This window comes from Oncorhynchus kisutch, linkage group LG14 (genome assembly GCF_002021735.2).
Source record: "Oncorhynchus kisutch isolate 150728-3 linkage group LG14, Okis_V2, whole genome shotgun sequence".
Classification (NCBI taxonomy): Eukaryota; Metazoa; Chordata; class Actinopteri; order Salmoniformes; family Salmonidae; genus Oncorhynchus; species Oncorhynchus kisutch.
The window spans coordinates 75276617-75299030 of record NC_034187.2 but is presented as its reverse complement, the minus strand read 5'-3'; the positions used below and the strand labels follow the sequence as shown (position 1 = coordinate 75299030).

At 40.8% G+C, this 22414-nt stretch overlaps 1 protein-coding gene across 2 annotated transcripts; it reads left to right on the top strand.

Annotated features, from left to right (window-relative positions):
• The first annotated feature begins 2379 nt into the window (after positions 1-2379).
• Positions 2380-11443, top strand: LOC109903322 (chromobox protein homolog 3-like). 2 transcript variants are annotated; one of them, XM_020499956.2, is made up of 5 exons: positions 2380-2564; positions 9606-9754; positions 9992-10160; positions 10290-10384; positions 10672-11443. In XM_020499956.2, the coding sequence occupies exons 2-5, from the start codon at positions 9612-9614 to the stop codon at positions 10796-10798; spliced, it is 534 nt and encodes a 177-aa protein (XP_020355545.1). In that variant the 5' UTR covers positions 2380-2564; positions 9606-9611; the 3' UTR covers positions 10799-11443. The 2 variants fall into 2 exon arrangements, with proteins under 2 accessions (XP_020355545.1, XP_020355544.1); XM_020499955.2 differs by having other exon boundaries at positions 2434-2564; positions 9576-9754.
• The last annotated feature ends 10971 nt before the right edge of the window (positions 11444-22414 follow it).

Here is a 22414-nt window from a genome sequence, read left to right as displayed (position 1 = left end):
CTAAGTTGTCTATCTTTGGTCTGAACACTTCTATGTGGAATCCTACCGACAGCATGTTCAGCCCACCTCAAGACTCACTCTCAATATACACACATGCTACTCTACTGGAGCAGGGCCTGGTTTCATGGTTCTATGGAAGAACTTAACCTTAATGGAAAACTGCACCCAAAAACTATCTTTTGGTATATGGTTCATTACTCCAATGCTGACATGGTCCCAAAATGTTTTGCTTGTCAGCAATCAAGTTTAAAAGATATGTAACTTTCAAAATACAGAAATCATCTCTGTATGATACATATTACATCATATGATGCAATATGTATCATACAGGGATGCTTTTGAAAGTTACAAACACTACATGACAAAGTCTGTGGACAATTTGCTCGTCGAAAGTCTCATTCCAAAATCATGGGCAATCATGGGGACCCCTTTACCACTTTAACAGCCTCCACTCTTCTGGGAATGCTTTCCAGTAGATGTTGGAACATTGATTCCACTCAGCCACGAGCATTCGTGAGGTTGGGCACTGATGTTAGGTGATTAGGCCTGGCTCACAGTCAGCGTTTCAATTCCTCCCAAAGGTGTTCAATGGCATTGAGGTCAGGGCTCTGTGCAGGCCAGTCAAGTTCTTCCACACAGATCTCGATAAACCACTTCTGTACAGACCTCCCTTTGCACGGGGGCATTTTCATGCTGAAACAAGAAAGGGCCTTACCAAGACTGTTGCCACAAAGTTGGAAGCAGAATCCTCTAGAATGTAATTGTATGCTGTTGCGTTAAGATTTCCCTTCACTGGAACTAAGGGGCCTAGCCCTAACCTTATAAAACAGCCCCAGACCATTATTCCACCTCCACAAAACTTTACAGTTGGCACTTCCATATTGGCAGGTAGCGTTCTTCTGGCATCCGCCAAACCCAGATTCGTCCGTCAGACTGCCAGATGGTGAAAAGTGACTTATCACTCCACAGAACGCGTTTCCCTGCTCCAGAGTCCAATGGCGGTGAGCTTTACACCACTCCAGTCGACGCGTGCCATTGCACTTGGTGGTCTTAGGCTTGTGTGCGGCTGCTCGGTCCTGGAAACCCATGAAACTTCCGACTAACATTTATTGTGCTGACGTTGCTTCCAGCGGCAGTTTGGAACTCTGTAGTGAGTGTTACAACCGAGGACAGACAATTTTTACACGCTATGCACTTCAGCACTTGGTGGTCCCATTCTGTGAGCTTGTGTGGCCTACTCTTTTTAATTTAACCTTATTTAACTAGGCAAGTCAGTTAAGAACAAATCCTTTTTTTACAATGACGGCCTACCCCGGCCAAACCCAGCCCGGACGACTCTGGGCCAATTGTGCGCCTCCCTATGGGACTCCCGATCACGGTTGGTTGTGATACAGCCTGGAATCGAACCAGGGTCTGTAGTGATGCCTCTAGCACTGAGATGCAGTGCCTTAGACCGCTGCACCACCCTGGAAATTTGACGAACTGATTTGTTGGAAAGGTGGTATCCAATGACGGTGCCACATTGAAAGTCACTGAGCTCTTCAGTAAGACCATTCTACTGCCAAATGTTTGTCTATGGCGATTTCATGGCTGAATGCTTGATTTTATACACCTGTCAGCAATGGTGTGGCTGAAAGAGCCGAATCCACTAATTTGAAAGGGTGTCCACATACTTTTGTGTATATATACATTTCAATCAGAAAGTATTTATTTCCCTTCCCTTTTTCCACATTTTGTTATGTTACAGCCTTATTTTAAAATTGCTATGAGACTTGAAATTGAGCTCAGGTGTATCCTGTTTCCATTGATCATCCTTGAGATGTTTCTTCAATTTGATTGGGGTATTGTGTGTATGACTAAATATTATTTTTATTTACTCGATTTACTAAATTTTACAAATATTTTTTTTAATGTATATATTTAACTAGTAAGGCTGTATTGTAACAAAATGTGGTAAAGATAAAGGGGTCTGAAAACTTTCCGAATGCACTGTAGTGTAATTTGAAAACTTGATTGCTGACAAGTTAAACGTTTTGGGACTATGTCAACAATGGAGTAATGAAATAAATACCAAAAGACAGTTTTTGGGTGGAGTTTTTTTAAGATGCTTTTGGGAAACCAGGTCCAGAACAAATTGTATTGTTGTGAAATTGTTAGATATTACTTGTTAGATATTACTGCACTGTTGGAGCTAGAAACCCAAGCATTTCGCTACACAATAACATCTGCTAAACATGTGTATGTGATTAATAACATTTGATTGATTTAGATTATTTGACTTAAAGGTAAAACGATTACGTTGTATCGCATTACGTTTCCCGAGGGTGCATTTTACATCCTGTGGATTTAAAGCTCCTTTCTGGGGTTTGGATTCATCCATGAACATTTATTTTGAAACCACATAAGGAAGTTTAGTTACCCTTGCGGCACCCGTAGAAAAGGGAGGTTTATTTTTGGCGCGCGCGCAGCAGCAACTTATATTTTGCACCGCACGCGGGTAAGGACGAAGCCGCTTGTTCTTTTTCCGTCGTACATTCTGCATCAGCTTTTTCTTGATTTTCAAGGTGAGTCCCTCAAGATCCAACGTCAAATGATTATGTAAATTATAGGCTGTACACTTATAATTGATGTGATGAATATGTGTCGTCTTTATTTTTGCTTTAGCGCACGGTCATGCTAGCCACCAGTAGCCAACTTGCTACAGTTTAGCTAGCTACACTGACAAAGTGATTCCATTGTGTTTGCTAGGAAGCTTATGTAACTTGTTAGCTAGCTGCCATTTTAGGAAAGGAAGGTCTAATTCTCACTGACCAATCAACCAGGTAACTTAGTGTAACTATATTCACGTTGCGGGTTTTGGGCCTTGCAATCACAATTTGTCCGGCCTTTGTTAACCTAACGTCTGATAAGCCCCTGGAAGCTTGTAGGGAACATAGTTAAATTCCACTTAACTAGCAATCTACCACAACTGGATAACAAACGTTTATTTAGCTAGCTAATGTTGGCACACTATCTAGTTGGCTAAGCTCCCGCCGGTTGTTTCGTATCAAATCAAATTTGGTCACATGCGCTGGTGTCGAATTACGGTCAAATTCTTGCTTACGAGCCCTTCCCTACAATGCAAAATCGGAATGGTAACACGAGGAATAAAATACAATAATGTATTACTGTATATACAGGGGTACCAGATCAATGTGCAGAGGTACTAGGTTTTTGAGGTGTGTGTATGTATATATGTGAAGGCATGGTAAAGTGACTAAGCATCTGGATAGATCGTAATGAGTAAAATTAAGAGTTTAGACACTTTCTAAGCCATATTGTAGCGATTAACGTTTATTTTCTAGTGAAAGTTAGTTTAACATCCATATTATATTGAGTAGCTACTTAACTTTGCTAGCAAAATCAATACATGCATTAGACTAGGCCTGTAAAAATGGATTTGGGGAGGGGGGCTCAACGGATTGTGCATAACGTTAACTTCTGTGTGCTTCAACGTCTATAATTTCATATAGCTAGCAAACGTTAGCGATAATAAAATGACAACCTGTGTGCCCTTTGTTTAGCTAATAGTTAGTTTGTTAGCGAGGATATTGGTGAAGTGCAAGGCGCACGAGCTCTGTGATTCCCTCCACTTTCAGCATTTTGATCGAACGATCTAATGTTGCTTGGCAACTACCGACTTGACGAGACCGTGTTCAAAGCTCAATAAGGAGGATAACAGAACGATGGGAAATGCAATATTTGGGACAGAGGTATCACTACTTTTAGTAACTGTCCAGTGTTTCCAGATTTCTATGAAATATTACCAGTAATTATTTGCAGTACGAGTGAAGTCGGGTTTTTTTCTCTCCAAAATATGGTAATTACGTAACCATGTTAAAAAGCAGCTTTTCTGTGTTGGAATGGTTTGTGAGTACCCCGACAGCATGGTGTGGACCTGTACTGGTCATTTAAAATATTAATGTAAGTGCACCGTTTATTGGACATCCTCTGGGGAAATGGCAAACATTTTTTAAACGTTTTAGGTAGTTTTTCTCCAGTTTATGCAAGTTTGGTTGGGGGGAGGGTCAATATGTAGGCCAGTAGAAGTTTGGGCACCTACTCAAGGGTTCTTAATTGATACTATGTTCTATATTGTAGAATAATAGTGAAGACTTCAACTAAGAAATTACACATACGGAAACATGTAGTAACAAAGTGTTAAACAAATAAATATAGCTGAGATTATGTAGCCACCCTTTGGTCTTGACCGCTTTGCACAGTCTTGGAATGCTCTCAACCAGCTTTAAAGAAACGTGTTAATCCCACTACAGTGTCCGATTTCAAAAAGGCTTTACGCGAAAGCACACCATATGATTGTTAGGTCAGAACCTAGTCACAGAAAAACACAGCCATTTTTCCAGCCAAAGACAGGAGTCACAAAAAGCAGAAATAGAGAGAAAATTAATCACCAACCTTTGATCTTCAGATGACACTCATAGGACTTCATGTTACACAATGTATGCATGATTTGTTCGTTAAAGTTCATATTTGTATCCAAAAGTCTGTTTACATTGGCGTTATGTTCAGTAATGTTTTGCTACCAAAACATCCAGTGATTTTGCAGAGAGCTCCATCAATTTAAAGAAATACGCATGTTATACATGGAATTAAAGATACTTCTCAATGCAACCGCCGCGTCAGATTTCAAAAAAGCTTTACGGAAAAAGCACACCATGCAATAATCTGAGTACAGCGCTCAGCCACCAAAACAAGCCATACAGATACGCGCCATGTTGTGGAGTCAACAGAAGTCAGAAATAGCATTATAAATATTCACTTACCTTTGCTCTTCATCAGAATGCACTCCCAGGAATCCCAGTTCCACAATAAATGTTTGTTTTGTTCGATAAAGTCCATTTATGTCCAAATACCTCCCTTTTGTTTGCGTGTTTAGTTCACAAATCCAAGTTCATGAGGCGTGAGCACTAGGTCCAGACAAAGTCAAAAAAAGTTCCATTACAGTTCATAGAAACGTGTCAAACAATGTATAGAATCAATCTTTAGGATGTTTTTAACATATCTTCAATCATGTTTAATGATGACTGGAACGAACTACAAAAATCTCTGAAACTGGAAACACTTATCTCCCTCACTAGCTTTAAGCACCAACTGTCAGAGCAGCTCACAGATTACTGCACCTGTACATAGCCCACCTATAATTTAGCCCAAACAACTACCTCTTTCCCAACTGTATTTAATTTTAATTTATTTATTTATTTTGCTCCTTTGCACCCCATTATTTTTTATTTCTACTTTGCACATTCTTCCATTGCAAAACTACCATTCCAGTATTTTACTTGCTATATTGTATTTACTTTGCCATCATGGCCTTTTTTGCCTTTACCTCCCTTCTCACCTCATTTGCTCACATTGTATATAGACTTGTTTATACTGCATTATTGACTGTATGTTTTGTTTTTACTCCATGTGTAACTCTGTGTCGTTTTATCTGTCGAACTGCTTTGCTTTATCTTGGCCAGGTCGCAATTGTAAATGAGAACTTGTTCTCAACTTGCCTACCTGGTTAAATAAAGGTAAAATAAAATTAAAATAAAATGTTTAAACCGGAGAATTCCTTTGGAAATGCAATGGAACGCAACGAACTCACACAGGCGCGCGAGAGACTGAGCTCATGGAATAAAATATAAAACATGCATTACCTTTGACGAGCTTTGTTGGCACTCCAATATGTCCCATAAACGTCACACTTTGTCCTTTTTTCCCCCGATTAATTCCGTCCATGTATACCCAAAATGTCCATTTTATAAAGCATGTTTGATCCGGAAAAAAACAGCTTGCCAAAACACGTCACTACAAAACATTTCAAAAGTTGCCTATAAACTTTGCCAAAATATTTCAAACTACTTTAGGTATTTTTAAACGTTAATAATCAATCAAATTGTAGACTGGACAATCTGTATTCAATAGAGCAGGTAAACAAACCATGCACCTTTTTTCATCTTGCGTAACTCTCAACAAATCTGAACAGTTATTCCTCAGGGTTTTGCCTGCTACATAAGTTCTGTTATAGTCACAGACCTGATTAAAACCGTTTTAGAAACTTCAGAGTGTTTTCTATCCACACCTACTAATCATATGCATAGAATATATTCCTGGCATGAGTAGCAGGAAGTTGAAATTGTGCACGCTATTTATCCAAAAGTGAAAATGCTGCCCCCTATCCCTAAGAAGTTTTAACCTCTAGTGACTCCCAAACCCGCATGCGGGAGCGTATTCATCGGCTGAAACTAATTAGCATAACGCAGCGGACATAAATATCCCTAGAAAATATTCCTATTCATGAATATCACAAATGAAATGTATTGAGACACAGCTTAGCCTTCTGTTAATCACCCTGTCATCTCAGATTTTCAAAATATGCTTTACAGCCAACGCTAGACAAGCATTTGTGTACGTTTATAATAGCATAGCATTATGCCTTGCTAGCAGCAGGCAACCTTGTCACGGAAATCAGAAAAGTATTCAAATTAAATCGTTTACCTTTGAACTTCGGATGTTTTCACTCAAGACTCCCAGGTAGATGGCCAAAGTTCATTTTTCCCAAAAATATTATTTTTGTAGGCGAAACAGCTGTTTGTTCTTCGCCCGGAAATTGCGGTCACAACACCGAATTTTTTTATACAAATTAGCTCCATAATATCGACAAACATGGCAAACGTTGTTTAGAATCCATCCTCAAGGTGTTTTTCTAATATCTATTCGATAATATATCCGTTGGGACAATTCGTTTTTCTCTAGGACCGATTGGAGCAATGGCTACCTCTGTACTTTACGCGAGAATCTCTCTCGGAGCCACCATGTGACCACTTACGCAACTGAGACTGAGGAGCTGGCCGTTTACAATTGTTACCTTTTCATCCAAGCTACTCAATACTGCCCCTGCAGCCATAAAAAGTTAAGTTCCTTGCTCAGAACATATGAAACCTGGTGGTTCCTTTTAACATGAGTCTTCAATATTCCCTGGTAAGAAGTTTTAGGTTGAGGTTATTATAGGAATTATAGGACTATTCCTCTATACCATTTGTATTTCATATACCTTTGACTATTGGATGTTCTTATAGGCACTTTAGTATTGCGAGTGTAAGAGTATAGCTTCCGTCCCTTCGCCCCTACCTGGGCTCGAACCAGGAACACATTGACAGCCACCCTCGACACATCGCTCCACAAAAGCCACGGCCCTTGCGGAGCAAGGGGAACAACTACTCCAAGTCTCAGAGCGAGTGAAGTTTGAACCGCTATTAGCGCGCACCCCGCTAACTAGCTAGCCTTTTCACATCTGTTACACCAGCCTAATCCCGAGAGTTGATAGGCTTGAAGTCATAAACGGAGCAATGCTTGAAGCATTCTGAAGAGCTGCTGGCAAACGCATGAAAGTGCTGTTTGAATGAATGTTTACGAGCCTGCTGCTGCCTACCACTGCTGTCAGACTGCTATATCTAATCAGGCTTAATTATAACGCACAAATACGAGCCATAGGTCATTAATATGGTCAAATACGGAAACTATCATTTCGAAAATAAAACGTTTATTCTTTCAGTGAAATTACGAAACTTCCGTATTTTATCCAACGGGTGGCAATCATAAGTCTAGATATTCCTGTTACATTGCAGAACCTTCAATGTTATGTCATAATTACGTAAAATTCTGGCAAATTAGTTCTCAACGAGCCAGGCGGCCCAAACTGTTGCATATACCCTGACTCTGCGTGCAATGAAAGCAAGAGAAGTGACACAATTTCCCTAGTTTAATATTGCCTGCTAACATGAATTTCTTAAATAAATATGCATGTTTAAAAATATATACTTCTGTGTATTGATTTTAAGGCGTTAATGGTTATGGTTAGGTACATTCGCGCAACGATTATGCCTTATTCGCAAATGCGCTTGTTAAATCACCCGTTTGGCGAATTAGGCTGTGATTCAATGATAAATGAACAGGCACCGCATCGATTATATGCAATGCAGGACAAGCTAGATGAACTAATGTCATCAACCATGTGTAGGTAACTAGTGATTATGTTAAGATTGATTGTTTTTTATAAGAAAAGTTTAATGCTAGCTAGCACCATACCATGGCTCCTTGCTGCACTCGCATAACAGGTAGTCAGCCTGCCACGCAGTCTCCTCGTGGAGTGCAATGTAATCGGCCATGATCGGTGTCCAAAAATCTCGGTAGCCGATTGTTATGAATAATTAATCGGCCAATCGGTCGACCTCTAATACAAAGAGCCCTATTTGGTTGAAGACCAAGTCCATATTATGGCAAGAACTGCTAAAATAAGCAAAGAAATAAAAGAGTTGCAAAGAAAAAGCCCAAATAAATCACGCGGGACAGAGGAACTCTGCCTAGAAGGCCAGCATCCCGCAGTCACCTCTGCACTGTTGATGTTGAGACTGGTATCTTGCGGGTACTATTTAATGAAGCTGCCAGTTGAGGACTTGTGGGGCGTCTGTTTCTCAAACTAGACACTAATGTACTTGTCCTCTTGCTCAGTTGTGCACCGGGGCCTCAAACTCTTTCTATTCTGGTTTGAGCCCGTATGCACTGTTCTGTGAAGGGTGTAGTGCACTGCGTTGTATGAGATCTTCAATTTCTTGCATTGAATAGCCTTAATTTCTCAGAACAAGAATAGACTGACAAGTTTCAGAAGAAAGATCTTTGTTTCTGGCCATTTTGAGCCTGTAATCGAACCCACAAATGCTGATGCTCCAGAGTGAAAGACAATTTTATTGCTTATTTAATCAGAACAACAGTTTTCAGATGCGCTAACATAATTGCAAAGGGGTTTTCTAATGATCAATTAGCCTTTTTAAAATTATTAACTTGGGTTAGGTAACACAACATGCCATTGGAACACAGGAGTGATGGTTGCTGGCAATGGGCCTATGTAGATATTTCATAAAAAAATCTGCCGTTTCCAGCTACAATAGTCATTTACAACATAAACGGTGTCTATACTGTATTTCTGACCAATCTTTTTTTAATGGACAAAAAATTTGATTTCTTTCAAAAACTGACATTTCTAAGTGACCCCAAACTTTTGAACGTAGTGTATTATCCAGCTGGATAAACACTCAACAGCCGACACTCTTGCCTCATTTTGTATCACATTCCTATGATAAATTGAACCCCCCCCCCCCCCCCCCCCCCACCCCACCCCCCCAGTTTTAACTTAGTGGTTTTCACTGGCCAGTTTGTGTGCGTACAGCAAACTACAAGTGTTTTAATTATTGTATTGATATTCTGGACCAGGGTGTCCCAAACTCAGTCCTGGGGGTGGCCCCTGAGTGCACATTTTGGTTTTTGCCCCAACACTACACAGCTGACTAAAATCAAAGCTTGAATGAGTTGGCTATTTAAATCAGCGGTGTAGTGCTAGGGGGTAAAACAAAGCATGCATGGGGACGGACGGACGGTTGAGTTTAGGAAACCCTGTTCTGGACAATAACCTGTGTAAACATTGTGTCAGGTGGTCTCATGTTATTAAAACCCAAATTCGTCTCTTTAAAAAGATGAAAACCTCCTCCCCTCTTGTTTCGCAGCCTAACATGGGTAAAAAGCAGAATGGCAAAGGCAAGAAGGAGGTGCTGGAGGCAGAGCCGCCGGAGGAGTATGTTGTGGAGAAGGTGATGGACCAGCGCATCGTCAATGGGAAGGTGGAATTTTTCCTCAAGTGGAAAGGATTTACAGAGTGAGTGCACAGTTCTGGAAGTGCTTCCCTGATATGGGGTCATGCTTATCTTGCAGAACCTAGCTTGTTTAAATAATCTGACTTGTGAATTGAACTTGACTGCCATTGTAGTTACAGGTATAGCTCACTTTTAAAAAATGTTTTACTCTGCTGCATTTCTAGAGCATGTGTTACACTTCTTACCAGCATGCTGATGGTCATTTGTAGAAATATCCACTAACTACTCTTTCCTTTCAGAGCGGATAACACTTGGGAGCCAGAGGATAACCTGGACTGTCCCGAGCTGATCTCGGCCTTCCTCGAAGCCCAGAAGAACGTGGTAGAAAAGCCTGACTCCAACAAGAGGAAGTCCTCAACAGATGAGCCAGAGACAGAGGAAAACAAAGCCAAGAAGAAGAAGGATGTGGTGAGTGTTTAAATTCATTGTAGGGTGGTGTTGTCAGCTAGTCTGTGTGCTATGGTTGTATCAGTATGTTCTGATTTGCCAGATGTTGCATGGAAGCTGTAGTTTATTTCTGTACTGTGTGTGTTTCAGAGTGACAAGCCACGGGGCTTTGCCAGGAGCCTGGACCCAGAGAGGATCATCGGTGCAACTGACAGTAGTGGAGAACTTATGTTCTTGATGAAGTGGTGAGTCTCATTGTAAAACATAACCTCCTAGCTTGTGCTGTTCCTCTTTAATATAAATCCCTTTTCAGTGTTGCACAGCCTAAGCCATTCCTCATGTAATTTATCTTCCCTGTTTATAACAATATTCACCTCTTAAAATAACTGCCTTTGGGAACTTCACATTCTATTTTTATCATGTGCACCTGAACTTCATTATGCTGAATAGTGCTACTAGCTGAATAGGTCAACCTTATTATTCGGCTCAGTAGCCACTAGTAAACACCAACCACTGTCCCTTGGCTCTTCAGGAAAGACTCGGACGAGGCAGACCTTGTCCCGGCCCGGGAGGCCAACACTCGCTGCCCTCAGGTGGTCATCTCCTTCTACGAGGAGAGGCTGACCTGGCACTCCTGTCCTGAGGATGAGGCGCAGTAGCACCCCTTCCTTGCCCAGCTGATGTCCCCTGTGGGCCCCCCTGACCTTGACCTCCATCCTGTCCCTGATCCTGTCTCTCAGGACTGTTCTGTGTCTCTTCTCTCACCCCCTCTATTGTTTTATTTTTTTGACTTTTACAATATGTTTAGCCATAGTGTTTAGTGCAGAGCAGTCAGGTGAAAGCCTGTGCTTTGGTACATATTTTAGTGATAGGACAACATTGTTTACTGGGAAAGGGACTGAGGAGGATGTGGAGAAATGGGTAGGATGTGGAAATAAGGAGATGGGTGATTTGTCTCTTTTCATGGACCTATTCCTCATCCAAAACTGTCAGGGACTAGTTCCTCAGTCGATATATAGTTGTTTGAAAAGTAACACCATGGATCAAATGAAATCTTGATTTATTCCTCCCCCACCCATATAATCATTTGTCAGACATGTATTTTCAAGGTGGTGCATGGCTGTTCTGTTCACTGTCTAGCCCCTTTCCCCTCTTCTCCCTCCCATGAAACTAGTCCCCCCCCCCCCCCCCATGGTTGCATACTTGAATCCCTTGAACAGTATGTATTTTGCTGTATATTCACTTTGTAAATATTTTTTTCAAGAAGCTGTTCAATAAAGGTTTATATGCTTCATTTTACCACCCCCTCTGCCTGGGCTGAGTTTTGTTACAAAGCAATGACCTAACACTAGTGTAGTTGTAACTGTTATGGCTCATGACTGGTAACCATAGACTACAACTCTGCCAGAAGATAATTGTTCTGTCAATGTGCCGGATTTCCATTCTGATTCTGGATAACTTTTTGAAATCGGTGTAGATCAGCAATAGAAGTTTCCAGAGGGAAGACAGGAGGCTGGTTTTTACATACCCTTAGGTTGGAGTCAAACTTTCCACTAAAATTCTCAATTCCAGTGGGTCAGAAGTTAACATACACTCAGTTGACTGTGCCTTTTAAACAGCTTGGAAAGTTCCAGAAAATGATGTCATGGCTTTAGAAGCTTCCGATAGGCTAGTTAATATTGAGTCAATTGGAGATGTACCTGTGGATGTATTTTGAGGCCTACCTTCAAACTCAGTGCCCCTTTGCTTGACATGGGAAAACCAAAAGAAATCAGCCAAGACCTCGGGGGAGTGAATGTAGACCACAAGTCTGGTTCATTCATGGGAGCAATTTCCAGATGCCTGAAGGTACCACGTTCATCTGTATAAACACCATGGGACTACGCAGCTGTTATACTGCTCCAGAAAGAGAAGCCTTCTGTGTCCTAGAGATGAATATACTTTGGTGCGAAAAGTACAAATCAATCCCAGAACGACAGCAAAGGACCTGAAGATGCTGGAGGAAACGGGTACAAAAATATATCCACAGTAAAACGAGTCCTATATTGAAAGGCTGCTCAGCAAGGAAGAAGCCACTCCTCCAAAAGCACCATTTAAAAAATCCAGACTACAGTTTCTTACTGCACATGGGGACAAAGATTGTACTTTTTGGTTAAATGTCCTCTGGTCTGATGAAACAAAAATAGAACTGTTTGGCCATAATGACCATTCTGTTTGGAGGAAAGGGGGAGGCTTGCAAGCCGAATAACACCATCCCAACCGTGAAGCACGGGGGTGGCAGCATCATGTTGTGGGGGTCCTTTGCTGCAGGAGGGACTGGTGCACTTCACAAAATGGATGGCATGAGGGAGGAAAATTATGTGGATATATAGAAGCAACATCTCAAGACATCAGTCAGGAAGTTAAAGCTTGGTCGCAAATGGGTCTTCCAAATGGACAGCGACCCCAAGTATACTTCCAAAGATGTGGCAAAATGGCTTAAGGACAAGAAAGTCAAGGTATTGGAGTGGCCATCACAAAGCCCTGACCTCAATCCTATAGAAAATTTGTGGGCAGAACTGAAAAAGTGCGTGAGCAAGGAGGCCTACAAACCTGACTCAGTTACACCAGCTCTGTCAGGAGGAATGGGCCAAAATTCACCCAACTTATTGTGGGAAGCTTGTGCAAGGCTCCCTGAAACGTTTGACCCAAGTTAAACTATTTAAAGCCAATACACTCAATTAGTATTTGGTAGCATGTAAACTTCTGACCCACTGGGAATGTGAAAGAAATCAAATCTGAAATAAATCATTCTCATTTTATTCTGACATTTCACATTCTTAAAATAGTGATCTTACCTGACCTAAAACAAGGAATTTTTACTAGGATTAAATGTCAGGAATTGTGAAAAACTGAGTTGAAATGTATTTGGCTAAGGTGTATGTAAACTTCCGGACTTCAACTGAAAATATATATATATATTGGGGCGAGAGAAATTTCACTGGTGGAGTTAAGGAAATGATCACAAATCACATCTGCAATTTTAATCCTGTTCGACGGCCATGTCAGTAATTTTTAATTGGCAGTAAGCTTATTATCCCAGTCCTTAATAACATGTTTTTCGGTAAACTCCCAGGTCCTCTGATAATACTTATCCGTGAAAATGACAGAACAACCTTTCCAGTGCCATACATTTCTTTGAAAAGAGAAAACGGTCGATATTGTGCCAACGACTTGATAAATTGCCAAATACTGTCATTTAATTGTCTGCACAGGTTACAGTTCATGGGTCTTGTTGATATGCATTATTTTGACTTTCTCCAAACTGACGGCCAATGTTATTCTCTCCCTAGACATTTTAAATATCTTCACTCCTAGAAGAGCCTCCAGGCTTCTGTCATAACAGTCCATTTTGAGTGAGGGGAGAATTTTTTTTTTATGTGCGCAGTTTGGTAAAACTAACCCCGGCCAAATAGTCCACTGGGGAAACGGGCATGCTTGGGTAATAAATACATAACCAAACTTCTTCCATGCGAATAGGGCTTTAGGCCGATACAGACAGGCGTGTGTCTGTTCTACAAAATTATTTGTAATTTTCTGTTATGCTGTGTGCACTGAACTGACATGCATTACTGAGATATGGTTCAAGAAGAGTGTTTTGAATACTGATGTTAAACCTTTCTGGTTATAACCTTTTTCGGCAAGACATATCTTCCAAAGGTGGGGGAGTGGCAATCTTTACCAAGGATCACCTTCACTGCTCGATTGTCTCCAAATCTGTCCCCAAACTATTTGATTTGCTGGTTTTAAGCTTTAAATGTTCAAATAGCTCTTTGACCGTTTCTGGGTGCTATCGTCCTCCATCAGCACCGGCCTGTACCCTACCTGCCCTAAACTCTCTCCTGGCCCCTTACACTAAGTATGAATTTGTCCTGCTAGGTGACCTAAACTGGGAAATGCTTAAACCACCTGACCAGGTCCTAAAACAATGGGACTCCCTAAATCTTTCTCAGATTATTACCAATCCCACAAGTTATGACTCCAAACACCCAGAAAAGGCTACTCTCTTTGTTATCCTCACAAATAATCCTTATACAGTTGAAGAGGGAAGTTTACATACACCTTAGCCAAATACATTTCAACTCAGTTTTTCACAATTCCTGACATTTAATCCTAGTAAAACTTCCATGGTTTAGGTCAGTTAGGATCACCACTTTATTTTAATAATATGAAATGTCAGAATAATAGTAGAGAGAATGATTTATTTCAGCTTTAATTTCTTTCACCACATTCCCAGTGGGTCAGAAGTTTACATACACTCAAAAAGTACGATCTTTGTCCCCATGTGCATTAGGAAATCGTAGTCTGGATTTTTATGGTGCTTTTGGAGCAGTGGCTTCTTCCTTGCTGAGCAGCCTTTCAGGTTATGTCAATATAGGACTCGTTTTACTGTGGATATAGATACTTTTGTACCTGTTTCCTCCAGCATCTTCAGGTCCTTTGCTGTCGTTCTGGGATTGATTTGCACTTTTCACACCAAAGTACGTTCATCTCCAGGACACAGATGGCTTCTCCTTCCTGAGCGGTATGACGGCTGGGTGGTCCCATGGTGTTTGTACTTGTATACTTTTGTTGGTACAGATGAACGTGGTTTGGAAATTGCTCCCAAGGATGAACCAGACTGAATTGTGATACAGTGACTTCAAGGTGAAATAATTGGTCTGTAAACAATTGTTTGGAAAAGTATTTGTGTCGTGCACAAAGTCCTAACCGACTTACCAAAACTTTAGTTTGTTAACAAGAAATTTGTGGAGTGGTTGAAAAACAAGTTTTAATGACTCCAACCGAAGTGTATGTAAACTTCAGACTTCAACTGTTAGTATCAGTCTGGTGTTTTCTGTAATGAACGTGGTTTGGAAATTGCTCCCAAGGATGAACTAGACCTGTGGAGGTCTACAAAAAACTATTCTGAGGTCTTGGCTGATTTCTTTTGATTTTCCCATGGTGTCAAGCAAAGAGGCACTGAGTTTGAAGGTAGGCATTGAAATACATCCACAGTACACCTCAAATTGACTCAAATTATGTCAAATAGCCTATCAGAAGCTTCTAAAGCCATGACATAATTTTCTGGAAATTTCCAAGCTGTTTAAAGGCACAGTGAACTTAGTGTATGTAAACTTCTGACCTACTGGAATTGTGTTATAGTGAATGATGAGTGAATTAATCTGTCTGTAAACAATTGTTGAAATATGACTTGTTTCATGCACAAAGTAGATGTCCTAACCGACTTGCCAAAACTATGGTTTGTAACAAGAAATTTGTGGTGTGGTTGAAAAACGAATTTTAATGACTCCAACCTAAGTGTATGTAAACTTCCGACTTCAACTGTTAGTATCAGTCTGGTGTTTTCTGTAATGACCTCACTGATCATTGTTTTACAGCCTGTGTTCGTAATGGCTGCACAGTGAAATGACGTGTCCTGATTTGTCATAGTCGCTCGCTAAAAAAACTTGAATGAGCATGCCTTCATGAACTGGCCTCTGTAAAATGGTATAGAATAAGCTTGATTCCCTCTGTCGAAGACGCTTGAAACTTCTTTTTTGATATTTTCAGTGGTATTGTTAACCCGCCCCCATAAAGAAAATGAGAATTAAAAACAGATTTGACCGCGATCTTGCAGAGTTTCTCCACCTCAATAATTGCATTTGGCGAAAGGCTCGGCACACTCACACTCAGGCTGACTGGCTCTCGTTCAGGAAAATGAGAAATAAGTGCACTCAGGCCATCCGGAGGACCAAATTAGTTACTTTAAGGAGCAGTTCTCTCTCTGTGGGTCTAACCCCAAGAAGTTTCCTCAAAATGGTTAAAGACCTGGAGATGAAATCCTCCTCACAGCTGCTCATGTCCCTTAATGTTGATGTGGTTGTTACTGACAAGAAGCACATGGCTCTTTAATCACCACTTCATTAAGTCAGGACTCCTACTTGACTCAGCCATGCCTCCTTACCCATCCAACATTTCCTCATCTCCCACCCCTTCTATTGCAACTATCCCCAATGCTTCTCCCTCTTTTTCCCCTGCCCCGCTACAAAGTTTCTCCCTGCAGGCAGTCACTGAGTTCGAGGTGCTAAAGGAGCTCCTTAAACTTGACCCCAAAAAAACATCTGGGTCGGATGGTTTAGACCCTTTCTTCTTTAAGGTTGCTGCCCCTATAATCACCAAGCCTGTCTCTCCTTTCTGGGGATGTTCCCAGTGCTTGAAAGGCAGCCAAGGTTGGTCCTTTATTTAGAGGGGAGATCAAGCTGATCCTAACTGTTATAGACCTATTTCTATTTTGCCCTGTTTATCGAAACTGTTGGAAAAACTGACTGGCTTTCTTGATGCCTATAGTGTACTCTCTGGTATGCAATCTGGTTTCCACTCAGGTTATGGATGTGTCACTGCAACCTTAAAGGTCCTCAATGATGTCACCATTGCCCTTGATTCTAAGCAATGTTGCGCTGCTATTTTTATTGACTTGGCCAAAGCTTTTGATACAGTAGACCATTCCATTATTGTGGGCTGGCTAAGGAGTATTGGTGTCTTTGGCCTGGTTAGCTAACTACCTCTCTCAAAGAGTGCAGTGTATAAAGTCAGAAAATCTGCTGTCTCAGCCACTGCCTGTCACCAAGGGAGTACCCCAAGGCTTCTCAATGTACATCAACAACATAGCTCAGGCAGTAGGAAGCTCTCTCATCCATTTATATGCAGATGATACAGTCTTACACTCAGCTGGGCTCTCCCCCGGATTTTGTGTTAAATGCTCTACAACAAAGCTTTTTTAGTGTCCAACAAGCTTTCTCTACCCTTAACCTTGTTCTGAACACCTTCAAACCAAGGTCAAGTGGTTTGGTAAGAAGAATGCCCCTCTCCACACCAGTGTGATTACTACCTCTGAGGGTTTAGAGCTTGAAGTAGTCACCTCATGCAAGTACTTTGGAGTATGGCTAGACGGTGCACTGTCCTTCTCTCAGCACATATCAAAGCTGCAGCCTAAAGTTAAATCTAGACTTGGTTTCCTCTATTGTAATCGAGCCTCTTTCACCCCAGTTGCCAAACTAACCCTGATTCAGATGACCATCCTACCCATGCTAGATTACGGAGACATCATTTTGAGATCGGCAGGTAAGAGTGCTCTCGAGCGGCTAGATGTTCTTTACCATTCGGCCTTCAGATTTGCCCTCAATGCTCCTTATAGGACACATCACTGCACTCTATACTCCTCTGTAAACTGGTCATCTCTGTAAACCCGTCGCAAGAACCACTGGTTGATGCTTATTTATAAAACCCTCTTAGGCCTCACTCCCCCTATCTTAGATATCTACTGTCAGTCATATTCTGTTAAAGCTGTTACAGGTTCCCAAAGCACACATCCCTGGGTTGCTCATCTTTTCAGTTCGCTGCAGCTAGGAACTGGAACAAGCTGCAACAAACACTCAAACTGGACAGTTTTATCTCAATCATGGACACTTACTGACAGTTGTGGCTGCTTTGCAAGATGTATTGTTGTTTCTACCTTCTTGCCCTTTGTGCTGTTGTCTTTGCCCAATAATGTTTGTACCCTGTTTTGTGCTGCTACCATGTTGTGTTGCTGCCTTGCTGTGTTGTGATCTTAGATCTCTCTTTATGTAGTGTAGTGTTGTGTTGTCTCCCTTGTCGTGACCTGTGTTTTGTCTTAAATTTATATATATATACAGTGGGGCAAAAAAATATTTAGTCAGTGGTTCTGGGATTTTTGCTCAGCATTCTTGTGATCATTTTGACCCCACGGGGTGAGATCTTGCGTGGAGCCCCAGATCGAGGGAGATGATCAGTGGTCTTGTGTCTTGTGTCTTCCATTTCCTAACGAATTGCAAAAATCGCTGAAGTTGGAGACCTTTATCTCCCTCACCAACTTCAAACATCAGCTATCTGAGCAGCTAACCGATCGCTGCAGCTGTACATAGTCTATTGGTAAATAGCCCACCCATTTTCACCTACCTCATCCCCATACTGTTTTTATTTATTTACTTTTCTGCTCTTTTGCACACCAATATCTCTACCTGTACATGACCATCTGATCATTCATCACTCCAGTGTTAATCTGCAAAATTGTAATTATTTGCCTACCTCCTCATGCCTTCTGCACACATTGTATATAGACTCCCCCTTTGTTTTCTACTGTGTTATTGACTTGTTAATTGTTTACTCCATGTGTAACTCTTTGTTGTCTGCTCACACTGCTATGCTTTATCTTGGCCAGGTCGCAGTTGCAAATGAGAACTTGTTCTCAACTAGCCTACCTGGTTAAATAAAGGTGAAATAAATAAAAAATGTTTTAAAAAAAATTGCTCCCACAGTTGATTTCTTCAAACCAAGCTGCTTACCTATTGCAGATTCAGTCTTCCCAGCTTGGTGCAGGTCTACAATTTTGTTTCTGGTGTCCTTTGACAGCTCTTTGGTCTTGGCCATAGTGGAGTTTGGAGTGTGACTGTTTGAGGTTGTGGACAGGTGTATTTTATACTGATAACAAGTTCAAACAGGTGCCATTAATACAGGTAATGAGTGGAGGACAGAGGAGCCTCTTAAAGAAGAAGTTACAGGTCTGTGAGAGCCAGAAATCTTGCTTGTTTGTAGGTGACCAAATACTTATTTTCCACCATAATTTGCAAATAAATTCATAAAAAATCCTACAATGTGATTTTCTGGATTTTTTTTCTCATTTTGTCTGTCATAGTTGAAGTGTACCTATGATGAAAATTACAGGCCTCTCTCATCTTTTTAAGTGGGAGAACTTGCACAATTGGTGGCTGACTAAATACTTTTTGCCCCACTGTATATATATATATATACATATTTTTTTTTTATGACCCTGGCCCGTCCCGCACGAGGCCTTTTGTCTTTTGGTAGCCCGTCATTGTAAATAAGAATTTGTTCTTAACTGACTTGCCTAGTTATATAAAGCTTCATTAAAAATAAAATGCATGTGTTGGTGACACTCGGCTGTTCAGATGAAGGGAATTAAATAGTCTATCATGCGCACCACAGCAGCGCTCAACTTCAGACGGAGGTGTTTAGGCTACTTTAGCTGCTGGCAAAATAATTCAAAGCCTGTACTTTACCACTCAGGATGTAACTTCCAAGTGTTATTAAAACAAACCCGGACAACCCCATAGTGGAATCATTTACATAGTCGGTTTGTTTGTTCTATGCGAGATAAATATTCCTCTCGGACGCATTCAAGTTGCAAGAGCCATTGGAGGTTAACAGTTAACGCACAACAATTCTTAATGCAGTCGCGGGAAAACACGTTTGAAAGCAGTTTCGCCTTTGTTAAAGAGGGGGCTCCCAGTTTTGCATTGCTAATACGTTTATTTCTCTACTCCTTCAGTTGCGCGTATGGCATCGTTTTACAACCTGATCTTCAAGAGCAACAGAGCTCTTAAAGTGGCAACGTCGTCTTCAAAGGGCAATTACATACTTTTTCATGGACACAAATTCAAATGTTTGGAGTGAATAATACACTGAACAAAAATATAAACGCAACATGTAAAGTGTCGGTCCCATGTTTCATGAACAAACAAAAAAAAAAAATCCCAGAAATGTTCCATATGCACAAAAATATTATTTTTCTCACATTTTGTGCACAAATCAGTTTACATCCCTGTTCGTGGGCATTTCTCCTTTGCCAAGATAATCCACCCCTCTGACACGTGTGGAATATTAAGAAGCTGATTAAACAGCATTATCATTACACAGGTGCACCTTGTAATGGGGACAGTGAAAGGTCACTTAAAAAAGTGCAGTTTTGTCACACAACACAATCTCACAGATGTCTCAAGTTTTGAGGGAACGCCAATTGGCAAGCTGACTGAGAGATGTCCACCAGAGCTGTTGCCAGAGAATTTAATGTTAATTTCTCTACCATAAACTTCCTCCAACGTTGTTTTAGAGAATTAGGCAGTATGTCCAACCGTCCTCACAACCACAGACTACATGTAACCACGCCAGACCATGACCTCCACATCCGGCTGAGGATGGGGGGGGTCCTTCTACATAAAAATTCTCCCAGGGAGGACCCCGGACCACCTAAGCAAGGGGACTGGAATTAGTCAAACTCGCAGTTTAATAAATGTACAAAATGAACCTTTTTCCCTAAAAGCATGATAGTCAAGACTGTCTTACATAAAAGGGGAGGTTAACTTGACCCCAGACAATCAATTTGAGATTGGCTTAAATTTCTGTCATAGGATTTGTTGTTGTTGCTTTAACCCGTCATTGTCTGACCAATTGTCCCTGACATGAAAGGAGGCAGTGAATTGCTTATCTGTTTTGTGCATTGTAAAATTCTACCAGTAGGTGATGGCAGTCAGTCATTGTCACCAGGGAAGCTGATTTAGAAAATAGTGACCTCAAGTCTTTATTGTTGGATGGTGTTCACATAAAAATAGATGAGTCTGAATAGCAAAATTACAGAACACCTGAAATGATGATAGGCTTATAATAGACTTATACATGTTGGTCCCTAATAGTGATGGTGTGCCAAATATCTCCAGTGTTTCCTATACACCCATTTCCCATTGTATAAAAGCAGGTAATGAATTGTATCTATAATGTAGCCTACATGTGACAAAGGTGGCTTAGTGACATCCTGGAAACTGAGCTATTTGAATGTTGACTAAAGTTGGTGATCCTGTTATGTGATGTAGCTCTCTGAAATGGGGAAATATGGTTGCTATTTTGTTTCTTCAGTTTGTCAAGGGCCAACATACCTTCGGCTCGTAGAGGCTGAGGACATTCCAGAATGTTTATCAAAACAATGTCTAATGATAAAAACAATGGGCTCTCTTGTTTATAACATTTACATTTAACAGCAAATGTTTTAATCTCTCTTTTCATTGTTCTGTGGGGAATGTTACTGTCCTGTTTTGATTGTTTGCTATCACATTCAAAACACATGCAGCAGACGCCGGCTATCAGTCTTTTGACAGCAGCCACCATTTGGGGAAACAGTTTTACATTTAAGCAATAAGGCCCAAGTATATGGCCAATATACCACGTCTAAGGGCTGTTCTTATGCACGACGCAATGCCTGGACACAGCCCTTAGCTGTGGTATATTGGCCATATACCACAAACCCCGAGGTGCCTTACTGCTATCATAAACTGGTTACCAAAGTAATTAGAGCAGTAAAAATAACTCATTTGTCATACCTGTGGTATATGGTCTGATAAACCACAGCTGTCAGCCAATCAGCATTCAGGGCTCAAACCACCCAGTTTAGAAATTGTAATAATAGCAGAAAACAGACCATAGTGTGAAATACAAGTGTCAAGTTATTTTGTTCACTCACGTTCTCTCCCTCCTTGCCCATGGCTCCCTGTGGGCCCTTGATACATCGACCACCCTATAAGAAACATCGTTATCTTCATCAACATCAGCACTGATATAACACGGCTGTCAGCCAATCCGCATTCAGGGCCTGAACCACCCAATTTATAATACTGAATAGCTCACCTGCTCTAAGCACATGTTTTAGTCACATTTCTCAGATGTGCCAAACTTCTGACTATGCAGCATTTTCCAGCCGGGTTGACTCTCATTTTCCTGAAATAAACAGGATTACTGATTGCAACACTGGTTAATGCATTTCTAATTTGTTCAAACAAAGAAACATTCTGAAAATCTCCTCAATTACTAGAGTTTAGATGTAACACCAAGCTCCCAACTACAGATGTAGGATCAGCTTATCCTACCCTAATTCAATCCTAGCCTAAAACCATTATATAAAAATGGATGTGAAAATGTCAACCTTAGATCAATGGTTTGGGACAACCACTAACCTGTAGCTGATAGACGTTGAACTTTGACACTGTCACCTAAATGATGAGGTTAACCTTTACCTGAGAAAAAACACCTTTAAATGACCCTTACCTGCCTCTATTTTTTCAGCTAATTTCCTGCAATTCTACACATTTTGCCATAGAGTGGAGGCAAATGTTTACCGTTTTTAATATGATAACTGATGAACAATGGTCTATCTAAAAGTTTAGATAGCTGGCCACAAGACTAATTTATGTTTACTAATTTTACAAATGTATGTCCAGCTGACATGGGCTAATTGAGTGACAGCTGATGCACAACCAAGTTTCAAAATTGCACCTTGTGTATTCTATTATTCTAACTCTCAGTGGTAAGTTGAGAGACCAAAAAAATGACAAAATAAATATATACATTATTAAATGTTTGTCAAATCTGTCTGTGGACATACAAAAGCG

Coding starts and splice junctions, on each gene's coding strand:
- LOC109903322 (XM_020499955.2), top strand. CDS start 9,576: ATGAAAACCTCCTCCCCTCTTGTTTCGCAGCCTAACATGGGTAAAAAG. Junction 9,755..9,991: donor AAGTGGAAAGGATTTACAGA/GTGAGTGCACAG, acceptor CTTTCCTTTCAG/AGCGGATAACACTTGGGAGC. Junction 10,161..10,289: donor CCAAGAAGAAGAAGGATGTG/GTGAGTGTTTAA, acceptor TGTGTGTTTCAG/AGTGACAAGCCACGGGGCTT.